This window comes from Phytophthora cinnamomi, assembly GCF_018691715.1.
Source record: "Phytophthora cinnamomi strain GKB4 chromosome Unknown Contig54, whole genome shotgun sequence".
NCBI classification, from domain to species: domain Eukaryota; phylum Oomycota; class Peronosporomycetes; order Peronosporales; family Peronosporaceae; genus Phytophthora; species Phytophthora cinnamomi.
Window position 1 is genome coordinate 146,332 of NW_027150987.1, and position 23,378 is coordinate 169,709.

The 23,378-nt window shown below is 50.7% G+C and overlaps 3 protein-coding genes across 3 annotated transcripts; 1 reads left to right on the forward strand and 2 right to left on the reverse strand.

Moving 5' to 3' along the window:
* Nucleotides 1-5,306: 5,306 nt before the first annotated feature.
* On the reverse strand, nucleotides 5,307-5,654 carry IUM83_13360 (uncharacterized protein; the record flags this gene model as incomplete). The annotated part of the gene is made up of 1 exon (XM_067938033.1): nucleotides 5,307-5,654. The coding sequence occupies one exon, from the start codon at nucleotides 5,652-5,654 to the stop codon at nucleotides 5,307-5,309; it is 348 nt and encodes a 115-aa protein (XP_067788326.1).
* Nucleotides 5,350-5,802, forward strand: IUM83_13361 (uncharacterized protein; the record flags this gene model as incomplete). Its single annotated transcript, XM_067938034.1, has 1 exon — nucleotides 5,350-5,802. The coding sequence occupies one exon, from the start codon at nucleotides 5,350-5,352 to the stop codon at nucleotides 5,800-5,802; it is 453 nt and encodes a 150-aa protein (XP_067788325.1).
* Nucleotides 5,803-21,747: 15,945 nt separating this feature from the next.
* IUM83_13362 (putative polycomb protein EZH2) lies at nucleotides 21,748-22,837 on the reverse strand (the record flags this gene model as incomplete). Its single annotated transcript, XM_067938035.1, has 5 exons — nucleotides 21,748-21,850; nucleotides 21,912-21,992; nucleotides 22,105-22,117; nucleotides 22,240-22,712; nucleotides 22,794-22,837. 5 exons carry the CDS (start codon nucleotides 22,835-22,837, stop codon nucleotides 21,748-21,750), a joined length of 714 nt encoding a protein of 237 aa, XP_067788324.1.
* Nucleotides 22,838-23,378: the final 541 nt, after the last annotated feature.

The following is a 23,378-nucleotide window of genomic DNA, read 5'->3' on the forward strand; positions in this document are numbered from 1 at the left end:
GACATCATTGTTGCTCGGTCTGATGTCGATTTGCTGTAGATACGTTACACGTTCTGTCAATACACATTTGCGTTACACTTCGGTTAACCGAAACCAATATTTGGGACAATCACGGTTGTCCATGCGAGAACTGCGGGTGGTCATGGTTGTCCATTTTCAAACAAGGAGGGATCTTGTCCAGTTACGGTCATCTATTGCACAACGTTTGCGACCTCTGCTGGTGAGTCATCCACACGTAGAGGTATTGGCAAGAGATCGGGCACTGGGGTGACCTAGACCGTCACGATATTAACCCGTCAACTACTGACATGTCTAAAAGGCCAGTGAGACATGTAACACAATGGGCCGTGAAGAGGCACGGGAATGGAATGCAACTCACATACAGTATTGAGGATATGTTGCATCAATTTCTAGTAGAGGATGGGATCGGCATGTTGCCGAAGAACGACAGTTTGATAACGACGACCAGCGCAATCCAGCGTTCACGTAGTTCGACGATGACCACCGCTGATGCCGTACAGCCAGGTGGGATTGGTGGACAGCCGCCGTATAGGATCAGAGGCATGCCATCGCTGCCCACTGACTGTGGTCCCCCCGCGAGAACAGCACATCGGCCATCAGGAACTGCCTGCAACACAACGCCACCATGACAAACGGGCAGCACACCCCATTGGTCATACCGGTTTGTCATGGCTACGCACCTCCTAGAACAGCATGCAAGCAATCAAATCAGCAACGACAAGAACATGCACTTGCTAACCAATATTCTCATCGACACTAGCACCGACTTCACACGTCAACAGGATAACAGCGTTTTGGTGGGCTATGATTCGAGTGACCTTGCTGCACATACTGTCAACGTACCGACGCATTGTACCAAAGCTTGCGTGGAATCCCTGATCATGCAAAGCGGCCTTCATATTGTTGCTGAGACGAAAGCTTCCAATCCTCAAACAAATCAATTACACGTGTTGAAAACTGACATTACCAGCAGCCAAATAATATACATTGCGCAATTACTTTGCTGACATCTGGTCACAATTGCTGGGGTTTGCGGTTGACACAGGCTGGTAATTCTCCACTCATCCTCCCTTGTGTCAAGCAGAGGTGCATCCTGCTCAGTGCTAAGTCTGCAGCGTGGGTGCGCTACCGCCGCCGCGACAGTCTGCTCTGTATCCGACCTCCTGCTTCCTGAAGCCCGCTGCTATAGCGCTTCCGGTCACACCCAGGCGAGCTGCACAATCTTCGTCTTCTATGCTGCTGTCAATTAGCACGAGGAAAGCAACTTTGAGGGGGCTCTGAATTACATGCGGGGCTGTAGAGTGCACCGAAAGAGAGAGCGTGAGGTACTAGCTTCAGTACCATCAGATTCGATTTAGGCCGGCGTTTGATCTCCGATCCGTGTGCTGCGGTGGTCGTAACAGTTAAAACCAGCTAACGCACGACCTGGGTTTCTGGAGTTCTACTGTCCGAGGAATAACATACAGTGGTCGACCGAAAGCAGGCTCTGGTGGTTTCTTCGGTACATTGTAATCTGCGTATTGGGGATCAATGGTTGCTGGGGAAACGAGGTTTTGTCATTGTATATAACGGCTAGACGGGAAGTCGCGGTATACGAGCTACATTCCGATTCGTTCGTTTCTTTGTAAGACGAATTTGGTGAAGTGAATTTCAAGTTTTCGAGAGAAGGAAATGATAGACCCAGACTGTGTCACAAATCCGCAAGACTGACGGACCTGGATACCGACCCGGGAATTGGAGGCAGATTATTACCGGTGGTGGATTATTACTAGCGGTGGATTTGGGCTATGGAGAGCTTTGCGAGATGCATGGAGTGTGTGGAAATAATATTATAGGGGCCCCGAAGACGATGCAAAGCACGAGGATACTACAGACAACGACGGATAAATCCGGACTCACTGAATGACATCCTCCATACTATAAGGCAATCTCCGCTCCCGACACAAAAATCCGGAGAGTAAAAATTCTGCGATTGAATTGGTTGATAAACTAACCTATGGTACAGAAAACGAAGTTGAAACCGTATGGAAAAGCAAAAAAATCAGTCTATTTAGACAGTTACCTTAGGGTACCTAGGAATTGTTTTTTTGATGCTGCGAATTATCGCCTTTGTCGTTATGGCGTTCCACACAGCAATAGTGGCATGAATAGCACGAAGGCGTTTTACTTTTGCAGTGCCTCCAGTAGCTTTAACACTATTTCTTACCTTCGCTTTTAGTGGCCCCATGACACCAGCACAAACCGGTTGGACCAACGGTGAGCTATTCGGTGGCAACCTCACACCCGGATATGCGTCATGCTCACCTCCCACACCTCGGCGCTGCTCGCTCCCCCCCCCCCCCGCACGATCCAGATGCCTCCACCACGTCCCCAAGACGGCGGCACTTCAGCTGGTCTGTGCTCTAGTCCTACACGGGAACTGGGTGGCTCATGAGCATGGCCTTCCTGGACCCGGGGAACCTCGAGGCGGACCTGCAGAGCGGCGCCTACACGCGCTACCAGCTGCTCTACTTGGTTCTAGTCGGCACGTCCTTGGGAGGGTGCTGGTCGCCCGCCTGGGGGCCACCACCGGTCGCCACTTGGCCCAGTTGTGCCGCTCCGTCCCTGTAGCCGTCACTTGCTCGACGCGCTTCATTGCGCAACTGACCTCAAATTACTGTGTCGGCAAAGGAGTTTAGCTTCACACCACTCATTATCTTTAACTTTCTGATTGGCTCTAAAATAATTCATTTAAGCATTTCATTGGATAAAACTGCGGTTAGAATTTGTATGGGGATCGAATGGGGATATGTCTCACCCGGATTTTAGTGTCGCCCGGATTTATCCGTCGTTGTCTGTAGATCCAAAGGTTGGAGGGATCTGATTTCTGGGTCCAACCTGGTTCCTGGATCTGGATATATGCTTTGGATCTGAGACTGTAGCCTGGCGGAGGTAATCAAGAGACATGCAAGGAAGATAAACAGGCCACATAGAGTCAGTAGCCAGTGATGGGAAGATAGGATCCATAGCAATGATAGGATTTTGGAATAGGAGCGGACTTAACGGTAAATCAGAACCGAATTTGCTTTGGACACCCCCCCCCCTTCCCTCGCCTGGATCCGGGAACTACATTGGCCCTACACGGCGTAGAGAGGTTAACGGTAGGAGATGGCTATTATTTCTGGATAATATATGGGCCAGATCCAACCTCCTAACGATCCATCCTATGCCTAAACCCCAGATCCACCGGAGTTCTCGACTTGGCTGGTGGATCCCTTCGGATCTCGCGACCCAACAACTCGTCATAGGAGCCGGTAAGTACGACGAAGGAAGCCCTACGAATGCAAGGAAAGACGCCACAACACATACAAGGCACCCCTACGGCCGGATCCATATCCAGGCTGCCAGATCCAAGTACAAGGGTATTGGATATGGAGTATATACCCCGAGCAGAGTGAGGATTTCCACACTGCTCCACCCGGATCCCCGCGTCTCGCCAAGACAATCCTTCTCCACCGCTTGGACACTTCGGGAGTTACCAGAAGAGCAAGATCCAGCCCTACCGACGGGTACACGAGGTTAGAAGATCAGCACAGATCACGGACCATCGGGGGACCCCTTCCGTTAGTCGGTGTCCGGGCGCTGTTGGGGGAGTTGGATCAAGCGATCTCCCAGATTTCGCGGATTCCGCTAGGCCCCAGGAATTTGATATGACTGGTGTCGGTGATCTGTAGATACTTGATCCCACCAGTCTCATGGACTACAGTTGACACCCAGTGATTTCCCGAGTGACCCACCGTTTATATCAAACTGGCGACTTCACTCACTGCGGATGTTCCGTAGCCCCCCCCCCCAACCTCGATCTGCATACTCATACTCTGGTCAACATAGAGAGTTTCCGCGTTGTCACTTGTAAAGTTGTCTACTCTGTGGTGCAGTGTCAAACAAGAAATATTCTCCGAGAAAGGCAACATCCGTCAATCACTGGCTAAGACCGTGATCGACCAAGATCCGGGAAAGGCGGTACGACGACCAAAGTGAGGGAAGGTTCACGACCGGATCAGATGACACCTGAGTGTCAGGGGCGGCAGAAGACGTTCAATCAAGGGGAGTCGTTTGCGATCGGGGCAAGTTGTGGCTGCCAGAACTGGAGGAGGACAGCTTACACGGAGTGCCGAAACGACCGAGCATGTGGGATGGATCGCGGTTAGATCGGAAGAGTGTGGACGATTAGCAGCCGATCGGGGCAAATTGTCAATCGGCATACGGATTTTGGCAGATCGTCGATCGAGGGAAAATCGTTGGAGCGTCGAACGTCGGAGCATCGGAGCACAAAAAGCGCGAACATGTGCTGGTAGTAACGAGACGAATTTGCGAAACCGACGTCTGCGTAGGAAGCAAGATCATCATTGAGGTGTCGATTTCAAATGCAAAGTACGGCAGTGCAGTAACTACTACCTTTATCAATGCTAAGCACCCAGGTATTTAATTAAGTCTGGCGTAGCTCAATGAGCGCGGTGGAAGGTACGCACCTAGACTGAAGGTACTGGTTAGAGCGCTCTCGTCAACTTCTACCTGTGATGGCCTCTCCGAATCAGGTACAAACGATTCAGCGGCTATGATCTCGAACTGGGAAGGTTCACGCCGTGAGCTGTTCAATCCAAAAGCTGCTTGGTGGGAATTCCTGTTGTGACCTATACGGTGGTGTTTCGTTCGGATGGCAGGCTCTAAAACCTCTTCTGTTAGACCTGGAATGTTGCTGCTGTGGATCCACCAGTGCCGATCAAAATCAAGAGGCTGTAGAATCTCCGAATAGTCTGATTGATAGATTCGAATCAACTCGTGAACGCAAGGGCGGCCATGACACGTTCGACAAGAACCGGAGCATGGCTTTAACAGCAATTCCTCGGTGCGGTCTCGGTAGCGGTCATGCACATGCTGAATTGCTTGCTTCCATATTCGCTGCGTGTCGTTCAGTGCATACACCGTGATCTTGTTGATCACACTATAAAAAACATCATCTACAGACGCCAATGCAACGCCCATACGGCTGCCAATACGCGCGGAACGTCTATCCGGCCTCTCACGGTCTTCTTCTCGCTGTTGACGAGTGTTTTGTTTTGCTTGTCCCAGTGATTGCACCCAAATAACTGATAGATCACTTCCTTAGTACTGTTGACTTCACGTTGTTTTTTTTGTTATGTTGAAATCATGTTTGAGAGTCCGGTTGTGAGCGGCGGCCTCCGCTGCTGCCTAGATTGGAAAAGCAGCTTGCGAAGGTGGTATCAACCAAACCTCGCCCTCCCTCAGCTGCGCTCCGTGCTGCACACTGGGGACTGCGTGGACGACATGTTCGGCGGAGTGGCCTGGCTGGGCATCAACATGGGCGACACGGACAAGATGCTCAGTAGCTTGGGCGGGTTGACCAGCAACATTGTCGACACCGGCACGTTGCTCGGCTGCATGGTGCGCCTAGCACCCGCCGTCGGACCGAACAGGAGCAAGTGGATCGGCTGTTTGGGCTCCACAACTGCCCTTGACGGCGGGGTGCGCCCCGTGTACTCCGCCGGGCCAACCACAGGCATTTCCCTCGGATGCATGAGCAGCGCAAGCGCGCTGGGGAGCGAGTTGCGACTCGGTGTCGGACTCGACATTGTCGTGATGCGCAGCCGGCAGGCCGTCAATTACGTGCTGGAGACCGTGGTTCGTGTCATGCACGGCGACAGCTTGGACGGGCTGGCCAGGAGAATTGGCCGCGATGAACCGGCAGTGGCATTCAGTAGGGAGCGGGCGGTTGTTTGAGGCATGCTAAGGTCGAAAGTGGAGAGGGCTTCCCTTCCCGTTAGCTATCTAGAGCTCTTTTTGTTGGCGCGCACCGTCCTTGGTCTTTTCTTGATCTCTGTAGAGGGCCTACTTTGGTTCACTACTTTAGCTTACACGTTGTGCTACGTGTATGAGGAATCGTAGGAGTTTATTAATAATTTGAGTTAATTATACTTGAGTCCACAAATATAATATAAATCAAATAAAGACTCCAAGTGACTTAGATTAGGTAAAATGAGAACTGTATTGTTTGTAAATTGATCTTCCTCCTAAATCTGCTAAAACTGTTTATCATCTATGAAAGGTGTTGGCAGCGGCTGGCTGCCAGAGCCCCGTTGACATGTACGTCTCTGATTGGTAGAAATATGCTGCTTTCTACCAATATGATTATTGGTTATATGCAGGCCACTCATTCTGGTGGCCAAAAGTGTAGTCATTGGTGTAACTTACACCAATGTGAGGAAGTATCTATCTTCTACCAGATATCTGTCTGTTAGAACCACTAGTGACTATTGTCACGCACAAGTGACAGTTGTCACTTGTGACCGTTGTTATGCACAAGTGACTATTGTCACTTGTGTATGTAACCCCGTTACAATCTTGCCGCGGCCCCGTGCCAGGCTGCGCGCTCTCTACCGAGCTAAAGTCAAACTGTTTCGTTATTCGCTAGTGGACCTTTGACCTGCGGCCATTTACCTGCGGCCGTTGGCCTGCGACCCGCGTCCTGGACCTCCTAAAATTCTTGCTGACCTCTAGGACTTCGCCTTCGTCTTCTACCTGCTGTCGTGATTTCATGGTGTCGTCCTTCGCGTTGTCCTCCGCGTTGCCCTCTGCTAGTAAGCACGCAGGAGCTGACTTGATAGAAGCCGAGCAGATCACTTCCCCCCTCGGTCGGAGGCCAATGGTGCTGTGCGGGAACGGCCCGCCCGGCGCCGAGGTACTCGGCGTACCGCAGGTGGGCTGAACCGAGCGCTCGCCGATTGAAGCTCGTCCAGCAGACGAGCTCGAGAAGAACCGGCGTCGCCCACCGCTACAAATGCATTAAAGAGGACAGAAACGTCCGTTTGAATAACCTCCGCAGGTTCCCAAGAGGCCTCGATGTCATCGAGCCCGATCCACTCGACGAGTATCTCCCACTGATGGGTGTCTGGACTCACACGGCAGTCACGAAGTGCCTCCACAAGATGGCCATCCTCACCGTAAATTGCTTGCTCTCGCAGCTCTTCGACTTGACCACGACTAGCATCACGACAGAGCAGAAGTCGTGATGCGTGGCGGATCGATATCTCAAACGGTTCGACAATGTCTTGCACCTCAAATGTGTAATCGTTAAGGGCGCGCACAATTTTCTTTGGTCCGCGCCAAACTAGTGCGAGTTTGTTTCCACTACAGCCTGTGGCCGTAGCCGCCAGCACAAAATCCCTCTCGTTAAACTTTTGCAATCGCACGCCTTGGTGGCGAGCATGCCGCTCCCGGGCAGCACGTCGGCGTTTCTCGCTGGCGTCAACCAGTTCGGCATGTACTCCATCGAGCGCCACGGTACCGCTGTTAAATGGGCTGCAATCTCGTCCGCCACCCACATCTCCGTTGCATTTTCGGTAGGGTCGCGTGGGTGCAGAATACGGAGGAGTTACGTGTTACCCGGTAGTGCTGTGAACGCCGTCAACGGTGTAGCGCCAACGAGACGATCGGCTGGCATTGCATTCAATGCGAACTGCACCACAGGCAGGATGGCAGGTCAGCCTTGGATACGCAATCTGCGCTCGCTCAGTAACGCTTTCACACCTTTGAGCACCTCCCTATTGACCTCCTCCACCTTACGGTTGGCCTACAGCGTGTATGCAGTGGTGAAGTGATGGTGAGCGCCAAGTGCACGCTGTAAACGTTCGACAACCTCATTGCAGAAGTGTGCACCTTGGTCCGAGACCCACAGGTGCACAACCCCGAAGCGCTTAAATCAGTCGATAAGTCTTTGGTATGCCACGTCCGACGTGGCACGAGTGCACGCAATGAGCTCCACATACCCACTCATATCATCCTTTAGCACTAGGATATACTTGACACCACCAACTGCTTCCACCATGCTGAGACAGTCGAAATGGAGAAGGTCGTTTAGCCTGGTGGGTGTCAGAATCTCCCCGAATGGGCGTGGAATGTGACCACCTGCTGTTGCCATGCAATGTAGGCAGCCGTTGACAAATTCGGCGACATCGGTCGCCAGCGTTTCCCAGAAGAATACGGCCTCCAGCGACTGGGCTGTAGTGCGCGCGCCGCGATGACCACTAGCGCCTGCGTGAGCCACCACACAGAGGCGCTGCTGCATATCGGTGGCGTCCCGCGGGATCCACACGCGCTCAGTATGGGTGACTAGCAGCTGGCCCAATGCTTGGCTTGCATCGGAGTACAAACAAATTTCCGACGTTTGATTCAGATGTGCCAACGGTACCATATGCAACAACGCGTTACGGACGTTGTCGAAGTTAGTCCCCTCTTACACGCCCCAGCCAACGCTGCTCAATCGGATCTTCGCCAGCGCTCGTTTCTTGCGCGAGCCGGCAATCTTTGCTGCACGGTCAAGCCCCTCGTGCAACGTGGCAGTCAGACTCGTGTATTCGGGAATGCTCTGACGCATCCAAATAATGGCACAGAGATATTGCCGTAGCTCAGTTCCTGGCTTTGGTGGCTGCATGTCCACGAGACCTTGCACACGCTCCGGTGAATGCTTCACACCCTGCGCCGATATCACGCGATCACACCACGTAACTTCTTTCGTGAAGAACTGGCATTTTTTAGCATGCGGTTTCAGTTCAGACTCCTCACAGCGTGCTAACACCTTTGCGAGCAATTGTAACAGCTTCTCCTCATCCTCTGCATAGCCAAGGATATCATCGAGCCACGCCATAATTCCATCACCTAGCAGCTCACCAAAAATTTCTTCGACGACACCCTGGCAATATGCCACAGCATCCGTCGCACCCATCGGGACGCGAGTAGGAGTGTAGATTCCACGGTGAGTGACAAATGAATAGATCTCCTGAGAATCGGGGTGTAAGGGCAACTGCCAATACCCCCGGAACCAATCCAGCACGATGAAAACACGGGAGCCCTCAACCTCTCCGAGCACCACATCTATCACCGGCATCGGTCACGGCATTGGCCCCGTCCGGCCGTTCACCTCGCGCGTGTCAATCTTCATACGTGGGTCTACCGTGAGATCCGTGTCTTGCTCTCGCTTCCGGACAATCCGCGGAGCTGATGCCCATCGGCTGCTGTGATTCTTGTAGATGAGATCGTTTGCTAGGAGGGGAGCAGTGTGGCGATCTAAGAATGCACGATTGTTTGGTGAATAACGCCGCGGTTGAGCGCACACATGACGTGCATCGGGCTTTAGTCGCACCTGCATCGGTGCCACTCGCACCGGGAGATCACTGCCAAACTCCAGTAGAAAACAATCCACTCTGGAACGAACTATCTCCTTTAGCTTCGCTTGTCCGTCGAGTGTCAGACCCATCCTTGCCGCTACTTCCATCTTCTTTTCTAGGTGTACGATGACTTTGTCTACAGTAGTAGGGTGCATCGTGGGTAGCGCAGTTCTCATTTCACAGCGCTCAATTGACTCAGCCTCATCACTACTTGGGGGTGGGTCACGCGTTGCCACTTGCGGTCTACACACGCGTTGCAGCGCGCTCGGGGATCCAGTAGCGTCTACAGGCCCCGCTACACCGACCTCCCACTCCGTATTAGTGTCTCTTGTCTTGACTAGCAGCCGATCCGTTGAATTATCGGTCGACCCACAGTCAGTCCCAACGAGCTGTCACCTTCTTCGACATAGCACATCAGATTTCGTAGAATCCGCGAACCTGCTGAAGTGGTGAGCACGACCTCGCGGAACGTCGCCTGCCAGACAGCGTCGACCGCATGCCCCCCCCCCCCCGACAGGGTCTAGCTGGACCGAACTGACGGCACGGAGATCCACAGCCGCACCCGCGTCTACGAGCGTGTCGATAACTCCTCGGGTCACAAGCGACGTGTCTGCTCCCGAGTCCAACAAGAGCGCCTTGACGGCGAGGCCCTCAATCGTCGCATCAACAGTGCCATTATCGGCAGGCATGTCGCTGCCGAGATGATGCTTCTCCTCACCTCCCACCGTATCAAACATCAGTGCTGTTAAGCTCTGGACCGGTTCATGATGCTCACGCCGTGCCTTCAGCAGCTGTGCAGCCTCGCCTGGCTGGCAGTTCGGACACTCGCGAACCTGGTGTTGCGTGGAGCCACATTTCAGGCATGCTCCACGCACACGCCGCGGAGCCGTATTGGCCACCGACTGCACTTGCGGTCCTGCCGAGCCGGGAGCCACCATTTGCCCCGTTGTTCATTTTCCTGTCGACCCCGAAATGACTGTCCTCCTCGACCGCCATTCTGTCCACGTCCGCCGCGTCCACCAGTACCTCCACGATGACCCGCGGTGCTGTAGTTGGGGCTATGCGGGTCGCGCGGCAATTGCTGCCGCCTTGGCTGCGTGCTCCCAAGTCATAAACTCACGCGGGAGCTTCGTCACCCACGTGCAGAATGGCACCACTTCGTTTTTATACTTCTTGTTTTCGTGCAACGTCAACTTCGTAACGATGACGGTCTTGAAGCTCGGAGGTGCAAGCGCATCGGCCAGGTACCTGACAATTTTCTGCAGTTCGTGCTCATATGCAACCTCCGTCAAGTTGAACCGGTCCAGTATGGTTTCGAGGTCGGCCTGCAGATTCATCATCCGGCTCTCGGGCTCTGGCCATTTCGTCTGCATTTGAAGCTGCTTCATAGCTTCATCGACCGGAGCGTAGTCGACGTGCGAGGCGCATTCGCTTGCTTGAAGTAGTCTATCCATTCCTCCTCACTGGTCAGGTGAGGAGCGATGCCAAACTCATAGCGTGCTACCATCCGCTTGGTCCTTGACTCCACGCAGGCACCGACGGGCATGGCAAAAGCGCCACCCCATTGAGTCTGGAGCGCATTAATCGCCGCCAGATAGGTCTCGTATTGGCGCATGAAGTATCCTGTCCTGCATCGTTCTCCCGGCGAATCTCGGGGGTTGCGGGAGTGCGGGCGCGGCAGCTACGCGTCCTCCACCAAGCACAGGACTCGCTGACGGCATGGGCTCGTCAGCCTCGCTGCCATCGTTCGCCTCGAAGGGATTGAGGGTATGAAGTCTCAGGCCGGGGGAACTGGGTGTCGGAGACGCGGCACTCTCCAACTGCATCGCCGCCGTACGTGCCGCCAGCTCGTCCACCTCCGCGCCTTCTCGCGTGGCCTCCGTCGGCCTTGGAGCAGCGCCCTCAACGCCTGCATTCGGTCACGGGCTTGGTCTCGCGCGGAGCTTAAGATTTGCGATGGAACTAAAGTATACTTTGATCTCGCCGCGGCCCCCTGCCAGGCTGCGCTCTCTCTACCGAGCTAAAGTCAAACTGTTTCGTTATTCGCTAGTGGACCTTTGACCTGCGGCCATTGACCTGCGGCCGTTGGCCTGCGACCTGCGTCCTGGACCTCCTAAAATTCTTGCTGACCTCTAGGACTTCGTCTTCTTCTTCTACCTGCTGTCGTGATTTCATGGTGTCGTCCTTCGCGTTGTCCTCCGCGTTGTCCTCTGCTGGTAAGCTCGCAGGAGCTGGATTGATAGAAGCCGAGCAGATCATTACTGAAGACGTTGAAGCCGTCGGCTTCGCAAATTCGTCTCGTTACTAGCAGCACATGTTCGCCCTTTTTGTGCTCCGATGCTCCGAAGTTCGAAGCTCCGAAGATTTCCCCGTCGATCGACCGAGGATGGGAACATCTGGAAGCGCAGCCGGGCCAATAACACAGTCAACGTCATATTATGAGATCAGAGTTGTGATGGTAAGCTGTAAGGAGACACAGGTTAAACACAAACCAGAGCGGAATTTGCATCCTAGAGTACAAGAGGACTGGAGTCTCGGCGAGGAAGCACATATTGGCCTCTACTGACTTACGTTGTGGGAATTGGATTTGGTCCCGCGCGTGGCTCAAGAATACCGAGCACCTACAAGCCGCTCTCAAAGAGCCTAATTTGCATTCAAGAGCACAAGTTTTCATATATCGAGGAATTACATTGGCCTCGACCTCGTTACGAGGAGAAGGTAGTTGATATAGCGGTTTGGGTTAAGTCTGGAGTAATAAATTAGCCAGCTTCTACTGCTCTAGTGATCTACGGTTCGTGTGCAAGCCCTTAGTTATCTGCTTGGCCGGCGATCGTGTCGCCTCTCATCGGGCTCGATCCCGCTATAGGAATCGTCAAGCAACTCAAGGAAAGGAGGAAGGAAATGAGCGCCTACGAAAAGGCAACTACAGGCCCCGGAACAACTCCAGCCCACCCGATCGGAGCAGAAGACGCCAGATCGGAGAACACAACGGGACGCACAGTGAAGATTCCCGCGCCGCTCCAACCCATTTCCCAGCGTCATGTCAAGACATTCGATCTTCACCCAAGTGCTGCATCTTCGTATCCCCGAGAGAGCATATCCCACCCGGCGACGGGTACACAAGGTGTGACCAAGTTCAAAAATGGTCACGGATCGTTGGGGGCTTCCCTCCGTTAGTCGGTGTCTGGTCATTGGTGGAAGCTCGATCTAGCCTCAACCAGATTATGGCTGACCCCACTACACCACACCACTCCCGCTGAGCTGGATCTTGACTTCATCTGGTAGACAGATGGATCTGTCAGCGGGTTCGAGTCGGATTCTCGCCGGTAACACAAATTCGATGGCAAGAACCGCATATTGGCCTGTTAACTCGCCAACCCAGAGTTCGACAATGTACACCAACGATACCTCCCTGGTCAACTTAATCCAAATTCTTTTCCGCCCCCGATTTGTGTTGATATAGCATCCTACTTACGAGCTAACTGACACGAAGCAACTGGAAATTTTCCAGGTGGCCTGGCGCAGCTGTCCCGGGCAGATCTGCAAGGAACGTGTGATTGTGGAGAATGGAAGGTACGCCCAGGATGGCGAACGAGTGGGACACCCGAGTGTGTCTCGCTCTGGAGTTTTGTTGAGATTTGGATGCCCGGCAACGTATAACCCCACAGGTTCGGAGGCGCTTGCAGCGCCCAGTCCGACCGCCGGCCTTGTTGGACAGTGGGTATCCTGAATGAAGGAGTCAAGAGCCCTCGGCGAACGTATCCCGAGGTGCCATCCGCCTTGATGGTGCCGGAGCATCCGCCGACATCGACCACAGCCCAAGATAAGAAGACACCCATCCACCAACACCTGAAACAAGTATCGTCACCACGAAGGAAGCGACCATCCAGGTTGCAGAGCTAAAGAAGACCCCGAGCGAGCTACGCGAATGTTAAAGACCTCAAGCAGCGAGACTACGTGAAGCTCCCGAGCTCGTGGAGTCGCCCGCAACTTAAATTGGAGGTTGACCACCCGGATTGACCCCCGGATGGATAACGTGCCACCCGATTGAAGACGCTCCGCCTGAATGGACGAAGTTCAGGATGAAAAGCCCAAGGCCAATCCGAATTGACTGATGACAACCCGAATGGAAGAAGTCCAAGTTACAGCCAATGACAGCAGCCCCAGGAACGTGCCCGGTCCGCGAAGACAGCGGCCGGGATGGCGCCCAAGTGCCAGTTCCAAGCATGCCTTAAGTTCACTATGGAGAGCTAGCCGGACCGCGCCCGAAGGGTCGACGGTGCAGCGGATCCTGCCGTCAGGCCCGAAGTCCCTCCGCCATCAAGTGATGCGTGTACGCTACCAACTCACGCCCAGGCATACAAACCTCAAGCGATCCTGAAAAGGTGTGAGGAATTACGAAGAGACATGAGCAGAGGAAACCGCTGAAGAATCCAAAGGCCCTCAATGTAATGAAGAAGATAGCACAAGAAAAGAGATAGGAAAGAGAGATAAGATCAAACAGAGTCCGTTTTGCGTTGAAGAACACAAGTGGTTCCTGTGCATCCTAACCTTGGACGCATCTCGTCAACAAGCGACGGCGCTGAGGCAAAACCAATTCCCCGCCCTGGACGGATTGCCTAACGGAAGGCCCAGGGGCGCGAGCGATAACCGACGGATGCCGGAGATCACGCGCAGCAGACTCGCGTGGGACTCTCACTGCATATCCAACCCAAGTCAGGTACCCTAAAAGGTATCGGTCCACTCGGGCTGGTACACCTGTTTCATTTGACCAGTTGCGGTGTACCCCCCGGGTGTACATTCGCAATTCATATTCCTGTTTTAGGAGGTTGTAGCAATCGCCCCCTAGGACCCGATTGTAGATTGCGTGTGGTAGGACGGTACCTGTATAGTTCCCTCGACATTCCAGGGTTGGTCCGCGTGGGGCATCCTGAATTGACCTGTTTTCAGGGTGCAACCCAATTACTGACAGGCTGCATATGAGACCGCGCAGAACGAAATGATACTTAACTACCATTTTGAGTTTTTTTAAAAAAGCCGATCAAAGATAAGCAGTCGAAAGTCGGACCTATCCGAATTGACGAGAAAACGAGGGTTTTGTGTTTGACGCACGTCAGCCATTGCCGTTAAGTTCGCACGGGGCATGGAGTCTGATTCCGACAGTCTGAGCGCTGCGGTGTCGGAAGGAGCGGCGTCGACGAGTGATAGCGATTGAGGGGAGAGACGACATCACCGTTGATGTCAGAGGGAGAGGAAGGGGGTTCTGAAGATGGCACTGAGGGAGAGCAACGTGTCCGCTCCCACGATTGCCCGCTACAAAGAACGATTGATGGCTGTGTGGTGTGTGTGAAGCTGCCCAGAGGAAACCTCAACCTAAATGCCGCTGCGCTTAACCTCCCGTGGATCGTGTCGTGGCTAAAATGTGTTGCTTAAGACGTAGGAGAGACGTAGGAGAGGTGGTTCCAGTGCGTGTGCGCCGCCAGAAACTCGAGAGCGGCATGGTTATTAAGCGTGAGACCACAAAGAAGCTCACAATGCTACGTAAATACGTTATGAATCGATTGCTACATTTGGACCTTCTATGATACATGAGCCCATAGAATAGTCTGCGTACTTTACAACATCAAGCATTTTGAGCATGTTCCGCTCGTCATTGGCTAACAAAAATGCCATTTTCGGTTTCCTTCCGAAATTTTACCCCTAGGCAGCCAATAAACAACAAACCGAACTTAAGAAAAATGTCAACTTCCAAATTTTCCATAGCTGCTACCTCATCGAGCACTCAAGGTTTAAATAGCAAGAACTACATACTTGGATAGAGCGAATAAAGATCTTTCGATTGAGCCATCAATTGCAGAAATCGTGTTTTGGGAAAAGTATCATTTCGTTCTATGCGGTCTCATATTGTGTGAACGAGCTCTGTATTGATTTAAGTTATCTATTTTTTGGAGAAGGTCTTTGCTCGTGATCTAACTCCCCATTCAGGACTCCCCAGACGTGTAGCGCCTGGAAGTTCTCTGCATTTCTTTATATTGATCCCGAATTGATAGCAATCGGTGTTCGGTTAGCAAGCTCGGTCCGCCGAAGATTAACGACGCCTACAGGGATTGCACAAGGTCACACACCAACCGGGATACGCGGTTTTCTATCGCGTATTTCGGGTTTCCGTACGCTAGCCCCTCCCGAGTCAACGACCCGCGGAGTGTCTAGGGCGTCGCTGTACACCTGGACGAGAAAAGCGTTCACCCGCCTCGCCTCATAACGGAGCAACTACGATAGGCACCTCGGTACCTTTATCGAATAGTAAGATCGACTTCTCATTACTTTTTAACTCTCCTAACGAATGGTGGTTCCTTTATATCCAGTATTCCACATCGACTCCATCGGACATCGCAGCAAAGGATCCGCGATGTTCTCTAACGTGATGCAGACGTCGATCGAGTATCGTAACATCCACCGTGGCTTCATAGTCTACGTGTTAAACCCAATCTTTTGATTTGTGCTGCTTTCAAAATTATCGAGTCGTGCCTCCGCCATTGAAAACCAAGTTCGCTTTATCGTCAGAATGGCAAACCCACGATCATTCAGGGATTATTGCCCTCAATCTTGGTAAATCGGTTTGTCCCATCGTTATGGAACTTCTTCTAGGTTACAACTGGGTAGATATATCCTCTCGAGTCCGACTCGAGTTGCTTACTCAAAATTTGAACTACCCACCCTACACGCATGGTCGAGGTGACTGACGCTGGCGCCGAGACCTCCTGACAACGCATCAATCCCAAGCCCGGACATTTCTTCGTGATCTTCCTGCGCTTATGGGCAGGTATTACTTCTTCCAGGTATCAGCAATCTGTAAGTCGAGCAAAGAAAGCTGAACGTCCAGATCGGTTGCCTTCAGTTCGACCATTACAATTCCACTGTTTTTGGTTGTAACGGGTTACAGGTGCAAGTGACTACAGTCACTTCTGGTTCTAACAAACAGGATGTCAGTTATAAGGTTACCTACTTCCTCGTCTTGGTGTAAGGTACACCAACCGATATATTGAGTTTGGCCAGTACAATGAGCGGTCCTCACACCTAAATGTCCTATCGGTAGAAGCATCATATTCCTACCAATCAGCGACGTGCATGTCGACGGGGCTACAAGCCAGCCGCTTGCAATCGTTCTTATTGACGTAAAACAGGGGGATTGCTAAGGAGGGCCCTCATTGGAAGGGCCCTCGTTACAACCAGGGCATTTGGGCAAACAGATGGCAGATAGTAACGCCCCAAAATGGGCAACACGCAATACCAAACGTGCTGACCCACTTTGGCTGTTGTGGGCCGACCCCCGTCTACGTGGATTGACCCGATTTCGTTGTTGAGGGTCAACCCCATCCGAGTGGATTAACCCGATTTTTTTGTTTAGGGTCAACCGCACTATTGACCCAACTTCACTGTTGTTGGTCGGTGGTCGTATATGCGTTTTGAGAGTCACGCATTAGCGAATGACCCGAATTAGTCTGTGTGAGTCAACTATACCGAATCGTCCGTTTTGACGTACATTTATAGCAACTGAATTTGGCAACAATTCGACCGTAGTGTCGGCTCTAGAGTTCGTCCGTTAGTTAGTTCCCTCAGCTAGCACCTGCTTCGACCCCCCCCCCTTCTCCTCTCTACTTGAAAAAGCCTACACGATCTATCAAAGAGTTATCGATTGATACGAGATGCGACCACCTGATTGGCAAAAAGCCACGTTCTATCAAGGTGACAACCCTCGCAACCGCCAGGCTGTGTCAGCGTGTACAGGCAATTTACACGATCGGGAGTCGACTCATGTTGCGACACAATTGGATAATGTGCAGCTTTCGGAAATCTACCATGCGGCATCCGCTTTACAGCGCGATACAGGTGGAGATAATATCGCTCTGAATGTTTCTGGGGAGTCGGAATCGTGGGTCGAACGTAGGGATGCCAGTGACGAACGCATGAATGATAGCAGCAATGAAGACATGAATTTAGGAAGTGACGATGCGAAAAGTATCCGTGATGAGGATTCGTTATGTGATGATTTCGGTTTATCCAATTCTGAAAAAGAAATGTTGTTATTCGAGTATGACTTCCCTGATTGTAATTCGGATAATTCTTCTGAAGACTCAGACGAATTGGAGTGGGTAGATGACGAAATTTTCGCCCCTGTTTGCGCGCACTATCTCGACCAAGAGGGAAAATCTACAAGTCGTATTCGAGTGGAAGATTCATGTGGTTATGCGGGAACCAATGGCGGGAACGTTTTTGTTCCTACCAAATTATCTGGAGACGAGTTGTATGTAATTCAACCTCCACCAGAATATCTGTATGAAAACCATGACGAAGCTGAAAAAGCGGTTCATGAATGGACTTTGCGCCATGGATTTAACGTGTCGCGGTGTCGGGTACGCTACTTGAATGGGTCAAAACCAGATTTTTGGGCAAGAAGTTACGAATGTGATCGAGCTGGTAAGCCTAAGTGCATGCAACGCCTGATAGACAGTGAAAGAAAGCGGGATATGCGCGGATCTAAACGCAGTGGTTGCCCGATGCGCCTTAAAATTTGTGCGGTCTCTAAAACCAACGTTCTAGGCCCTTGGAAAATTGTTCACACTCGCCAAAGTGAGGTTCACAATCACCCTCCATCAGAAGATATTAGGGTTCATGCAGCTCATCGACGCCGGGCGGCGAGCAGACTTGCCCTCGCTCTGGCTGACAATATGCTCGAGTTTATTGACAGCCAATCGGCTGCTGGAATACCAGTGGCGAAAATTCGAGCGTCGATTTTACATAATGATCCGGAGTCTTTAGTCCTCCCAAAGGACATCACTAATTCCAAGCTCAAAACCCGCCAAAAAAGCAATGGCGACCAAGACACCGATGGAGGCTATGTTCGCGTTACTAGAAACCCATAAGTTTTTCTACCGATTTGAAGTGGACCCTGTATCTAACGAATTTTCGTATCTACTGTGGGCACATCCAGAAACTTTACGTCTTTATGTTACTCATTGCGATGTATTAATTATGGATGGCACGTTCAAGACGAACAAGTACGATCTCCCGCTTGTGAACGTCGTATCTATGACAGGTATGAACACAGTTCTTCCAGTAGCATAGTGCTTTCTCCCTGGACAGAAAGAGATAAATTTCAGATGGTTTCTCAAGACACTTCGGGCAATGCTAGAAGAGCAAGGAATTCCGCTTCCTACTGTAATTCTTACAGACCGTGAACTTGCACGTATGAACGCTCTCGCAATTTTTTTCTCCTCCGTTCCCTCGATGATTTGTAGGTGGCACTTTAACCAGAATGTACTAGCAAAAACACGGAGCGTGTTGGGCCAGGTCGCTGTATCCAATCCGCTCCCTGGGCAGGATAAATATGAGAATACCTGGGAGACTCAAGTTTTCATGGCATTCTTCTACAAGAGTGTGGGCTCTAAAACGGAACAAGAATTTGAACTTCATCGCGCGCATCTGCATTTACTGTCTCCGCTGATTGCTTCATATTTGGACGAACATTGGTGGAAATATAAAACAAAACTCGTCCGTTGTTGGACGAATCGATATCGTCACTATGGATATCGAGATACGCCAGCAGTGGAAGGAACGCATGCACAATGTAAACGTTGGCTGCACGACTGTAATGGTGACATGTACACGGTGTTTAAGCGGCTGTTGCCCTGGTGGGTTTCGTGTGCAAGTGCGGTTACTGAACGAGCCGCGCGTGATGCTACAATATTACCATACTGGCTTCAACATGACCAATACACACAGGTGGCTCGCGTAATTACAGTTTGGGCCCTTCATGCTACAGACGATCTTTGGAAAGAAGCCATGGACGTCATTACCGGGGCTAAACCGACCCGAGCTTGTTCCGGAAATTTCCGAACTGTCAATGGGAGGCTCTGCGTTCATGAAATTATCGCTAACATCAAATCTAATGGGAAGTTGAAGTTATTGCCTAGTCATTTTGACGCACACTGGTGGATTTATCGCGATCGCATCCATTGTTGGCGTCCTAGAATTCGCGAGCCGGCAAGTTTACGTAAAACGCGTCGTGTTGCTCGATCTCATAAGGCTAACCATGGTGCCACTGGGGCTGCACGACTCCCAACATTTGCTGAGCGAGTTGATTGCAACCACCCATCCACTAATTCTACGTTAGAGACATCCCACCAAGCAGTTGTGTACCAGATTGCAATGCCTCAAGAACGTGTTGAGATGGACCAAGCTAGTACGTACCACTCAACTCATGCTCCCCCTAGATCCTGGGGGTATGCTAACAGAAAACCATACTAGTCTGTTTTAGATACTGCATACGTACATTCAAAAACACAACAAGTGCTAAAACGGTTTAGTTTTACTTTCATCTACCGCAAAAACTCGGATAGCCTAGTGTTATGCCACTTCGTACACAGCGTGGATCTTCCATTTGACTGCATCATCTAATATATTGAAACTTGTTGACCCAAATTGGTAAGACTGGGTTATTAGTTTAAAAAAATTAATTGGCGTTCGCTCTTAAAGACACGGGCCTTAAAGTCGGTAGAATAGCATTGTAGAATAATGCGAAAGTAAATGGAATATATAATACACAAGGAAAACTAAACATGGAAGCTTAGAAGATTGAGTCATACTTGAATTAAACATATCACGAAAACTTACAGAAGTTTATAATTTGTTTTATAAAACGTTTGAATCATAGTGGAAATAGTGATAATTTACTAGGAGTTCGCTCTAACGGACAAGGACAATAACGTTAGTAAAATAAAATTATTAAATAATCAATAAAATAAAAATATGTTATCTAGGAAAATAATATCGAAGAAACCTTCATGAAAACTCAGATAAGTATATGATCCGTTAAATTTATCAGAATAGAGTTACAGAATAATCCGAAAGAAAACAGAAAATATATTGTTAAGAAAATATAACACTAAGGAAAGCAAAGATTTTTTTCTAAAGCCGCACGTACGAATGGTGCACACGACGATGTGATCTCAACGTCTCCTCATGTTCAAATGTTTTCTGGCAAACGACAGAAAAATTGGGTGCAACCCCGCTCGTGTTCACAACGGGCAGCCTTCATGTCGAAAGTTGCAACCGAACATGTACGGCACTGGTACATGTGGAATCAGCAAAGCTGTGTCATGTTGTAGCGGTAGCTAACTCCAGGTAAATCAACACCTAAATAGCAGTGTAGCCTGATGTTGATGCAGTCGTAGGATACACCACAGTGAGCGAGATCGCCACGACAAATTACCAAATCACCTTTCTCGAGAGATATAATCTTTTCATTGTCTTTTAGGGGCCTGCGATTATTCCACCCGTAAGTTGCCATTCTAGTTCCGTCCTGTAAAGCAATTAAAACAAACGCAGATAATTCTTCCTCGTCATCATCCACAGTTTCGCTGTTGAGAAAGTCCCTGTGAACTTGCTGTTGTGGGCCACCTGGAAACGATTTCAGGAACACCCACGAGCCGGTTCGGATGATCCAGTGCTCGTTGTATGCGGCCGCATAATTCTTCACAGCGGCCTCGACTGGCGAAAGCGGGCTGTCGGATTGATCCCATGCAGGGACATACGCCTGCAATCGGAACTCGTCTTGGGTTGTTCCAATGCTGAAAACGGTGGCACACTTCTCGATATCGTTAGTATTCAGTCGAATAGCAGCCGCTTGTTCATGCGTGATCGCCTTCTTGATAACCTGGAATCCATCCTCGTAGAGTTTCCTAGTGTGTGTGCGGGATGACTGAACGATTTTCGAAATGATGTCGTCTATTAAACAGCGAAGGTTGTTTCTTCCTACGTCCTGACATGAACCTCGCAGTCTTATGTACTTTCCTAAGAACGAGAGACAAGCTAAGAGCTAATGATAGTAACGTATATTGAAACAGAGTAGGAGTCTTAAAGCCGCAGCCACGTCAAGAACGCTCATGGCCCGAATCAGCGAAAGTGGGTCAGTGTTCTTGAGTTTGCAAGTTTCCCATTTCGAGGCGTTACTATCTGCCACCTGTTGACCCATGTGCCCTGATTATAACGAGGGCCCTCCCGATGAGGGCCCTCCTTAGCAATCCCCTAAATCAGACTTAGGAGAAATATCAATTTAAAACAATACATTTCTCATTTTAACCCAAAACCACTACTTGGGCATTTATGTCACTTCAATTATATTCATGGACTCGAATCTACTTCATTCAAATCAAAGTGAGACCATACGCTTCCTCATACACGTAGTGCACGTATAAGGTGTAGTAGTGAGCCAAAGTAAGCCTACAACATCTGCCCACTCAGCTTCAGTCGAATACTTCGTTTTTGTCGTATCTCCATGTGTCGTGGTTGTGTTAGCAACATGATGTGGCAATAGTATTAACACGGTCCCGTTCATCGATGTTTGGCACAATGAAGATGAGAGTTTGAATGCCGAAATGACAGTACGATTGCAAAACGCACACGTACCAGTATGTGCGTAGATCGAATTCTCCATATACCATCACGTGGTTTGCCTCTTTGATGTGGTCAGCTTCATCGGCTCCAAAACCAATAAACCGGCAGGATGCAACAGGCCTACTTCTTGATACACATAAGTTTCACACCTGTCATGACCGCATCACAGTAAGTCCCCATCTTGACTAGCATGCTAGGTGTAGGACGTACCTTAATATCAACGAAATTTCGTATTCCAAAGTACCTCTTTGTATCACACTCGCGAGGATATGTCCACCTTGATTCCTATACCTGCTTCAAAAATGCATGTGCTTTGTAAGTTCACAAGTGTGTTTAACTGTAGGTATCTATACAAATATGCCACATAGCACGTGTGACAATATGGACGTGGCTGACAACGTACCTTAAAAAGAGTTCTTCGATTCAGCACGACGCTGACTCCAATCCGGTCCGACACTTCGTTTGTAGCCATAGTCGAAAACCAGTTCCTCTCCAACGCCGATGTCAGAGAGTGACCAAATACTTATGTGGTGTACACCACATACGCTCACTACTTTCGCTGTGCAATTAGGAGCCTCGCCGTCGTGGTTAATGAATTTGCTTTTGTTCCCGCTCCGAAGGGCGTCCAGCACTGCGTCCTCGTTTAGATCGAAAAGATAACTCATTTCCATCTTGTCGTATATCAGGCCGCGCCGCTCAGCCTCATCCTGCGACAGCATAGCACCTGTGTACTCGTACACAAACTCGTTTGCCATAATTGATTCACGGGCGTACATGCCATACCCATGAATCGACGAGAACCTCATGCCCAAACGCTTGTGCTTGCTACGGATCACATTCACGTTGCAACACGACAACGCGCTGCTCGCTGGGGCACCATTCGCCACACTGACAGCCAACTCGCACGCTCCGCACGATAAGCAAACGTCCGGGTCACACTCACGCAATGCAGCAAAACACGGACACTTGCTCGTTTGGCACTCGCCCTGGGGGCAGGAACAGCCCTCAAACCTGTGCCCACAAGCGCACCATCACGAGTATCGGTTAGTGTCTGCTATTGCGTGCTGGCACGATGTTCTCAATCGCACTCACCTATTCGGGCAGTCCCGAGAACAAGCACATGCCTTCTCGCACATGTGATCTCGCTTCATGCAAGAGCACCCAGTTGAATCGCACATGCCCTCGTGCATGCATGGCTTGTACTCGTGATTCTCGGTACCTCGATCCTGCAGACGCTGGTTGCGTGTCCTTAACAGCAATTCGTGGTTGCTCCCACCTGACCTGCGACCGTGTTTCCAGCTACGCATGCGGCGACCAGACCTTCCATCCGTCATTGCACGATCGTCCTTCTCTTTTTCATTCTTGATCAACTCGTGTATATCGATACATGAGGCTGAACCGACGACAGTCGCCAACAAACACGAGTTGTTGCCCATTGTTTCACGTAGCTTTTGAAGCATACCCAACTCTGCAGCAGACAGTGGTCTTCGCTCGCCATTGTCCTTGAATTGAGCGTCGTTCTTCCAGCACAATCGGCCGCAGTTACTGTCCTTTGACAAAAACAACCGCATCTTCGTCGTCACCAGCGACAGGTGAGAGTCATCAACGAACTCCGATGGATCAGCTAGCTTTTGGCACTCATCGCGATCACATGCGCCGTACTCCATGCCATGTGTA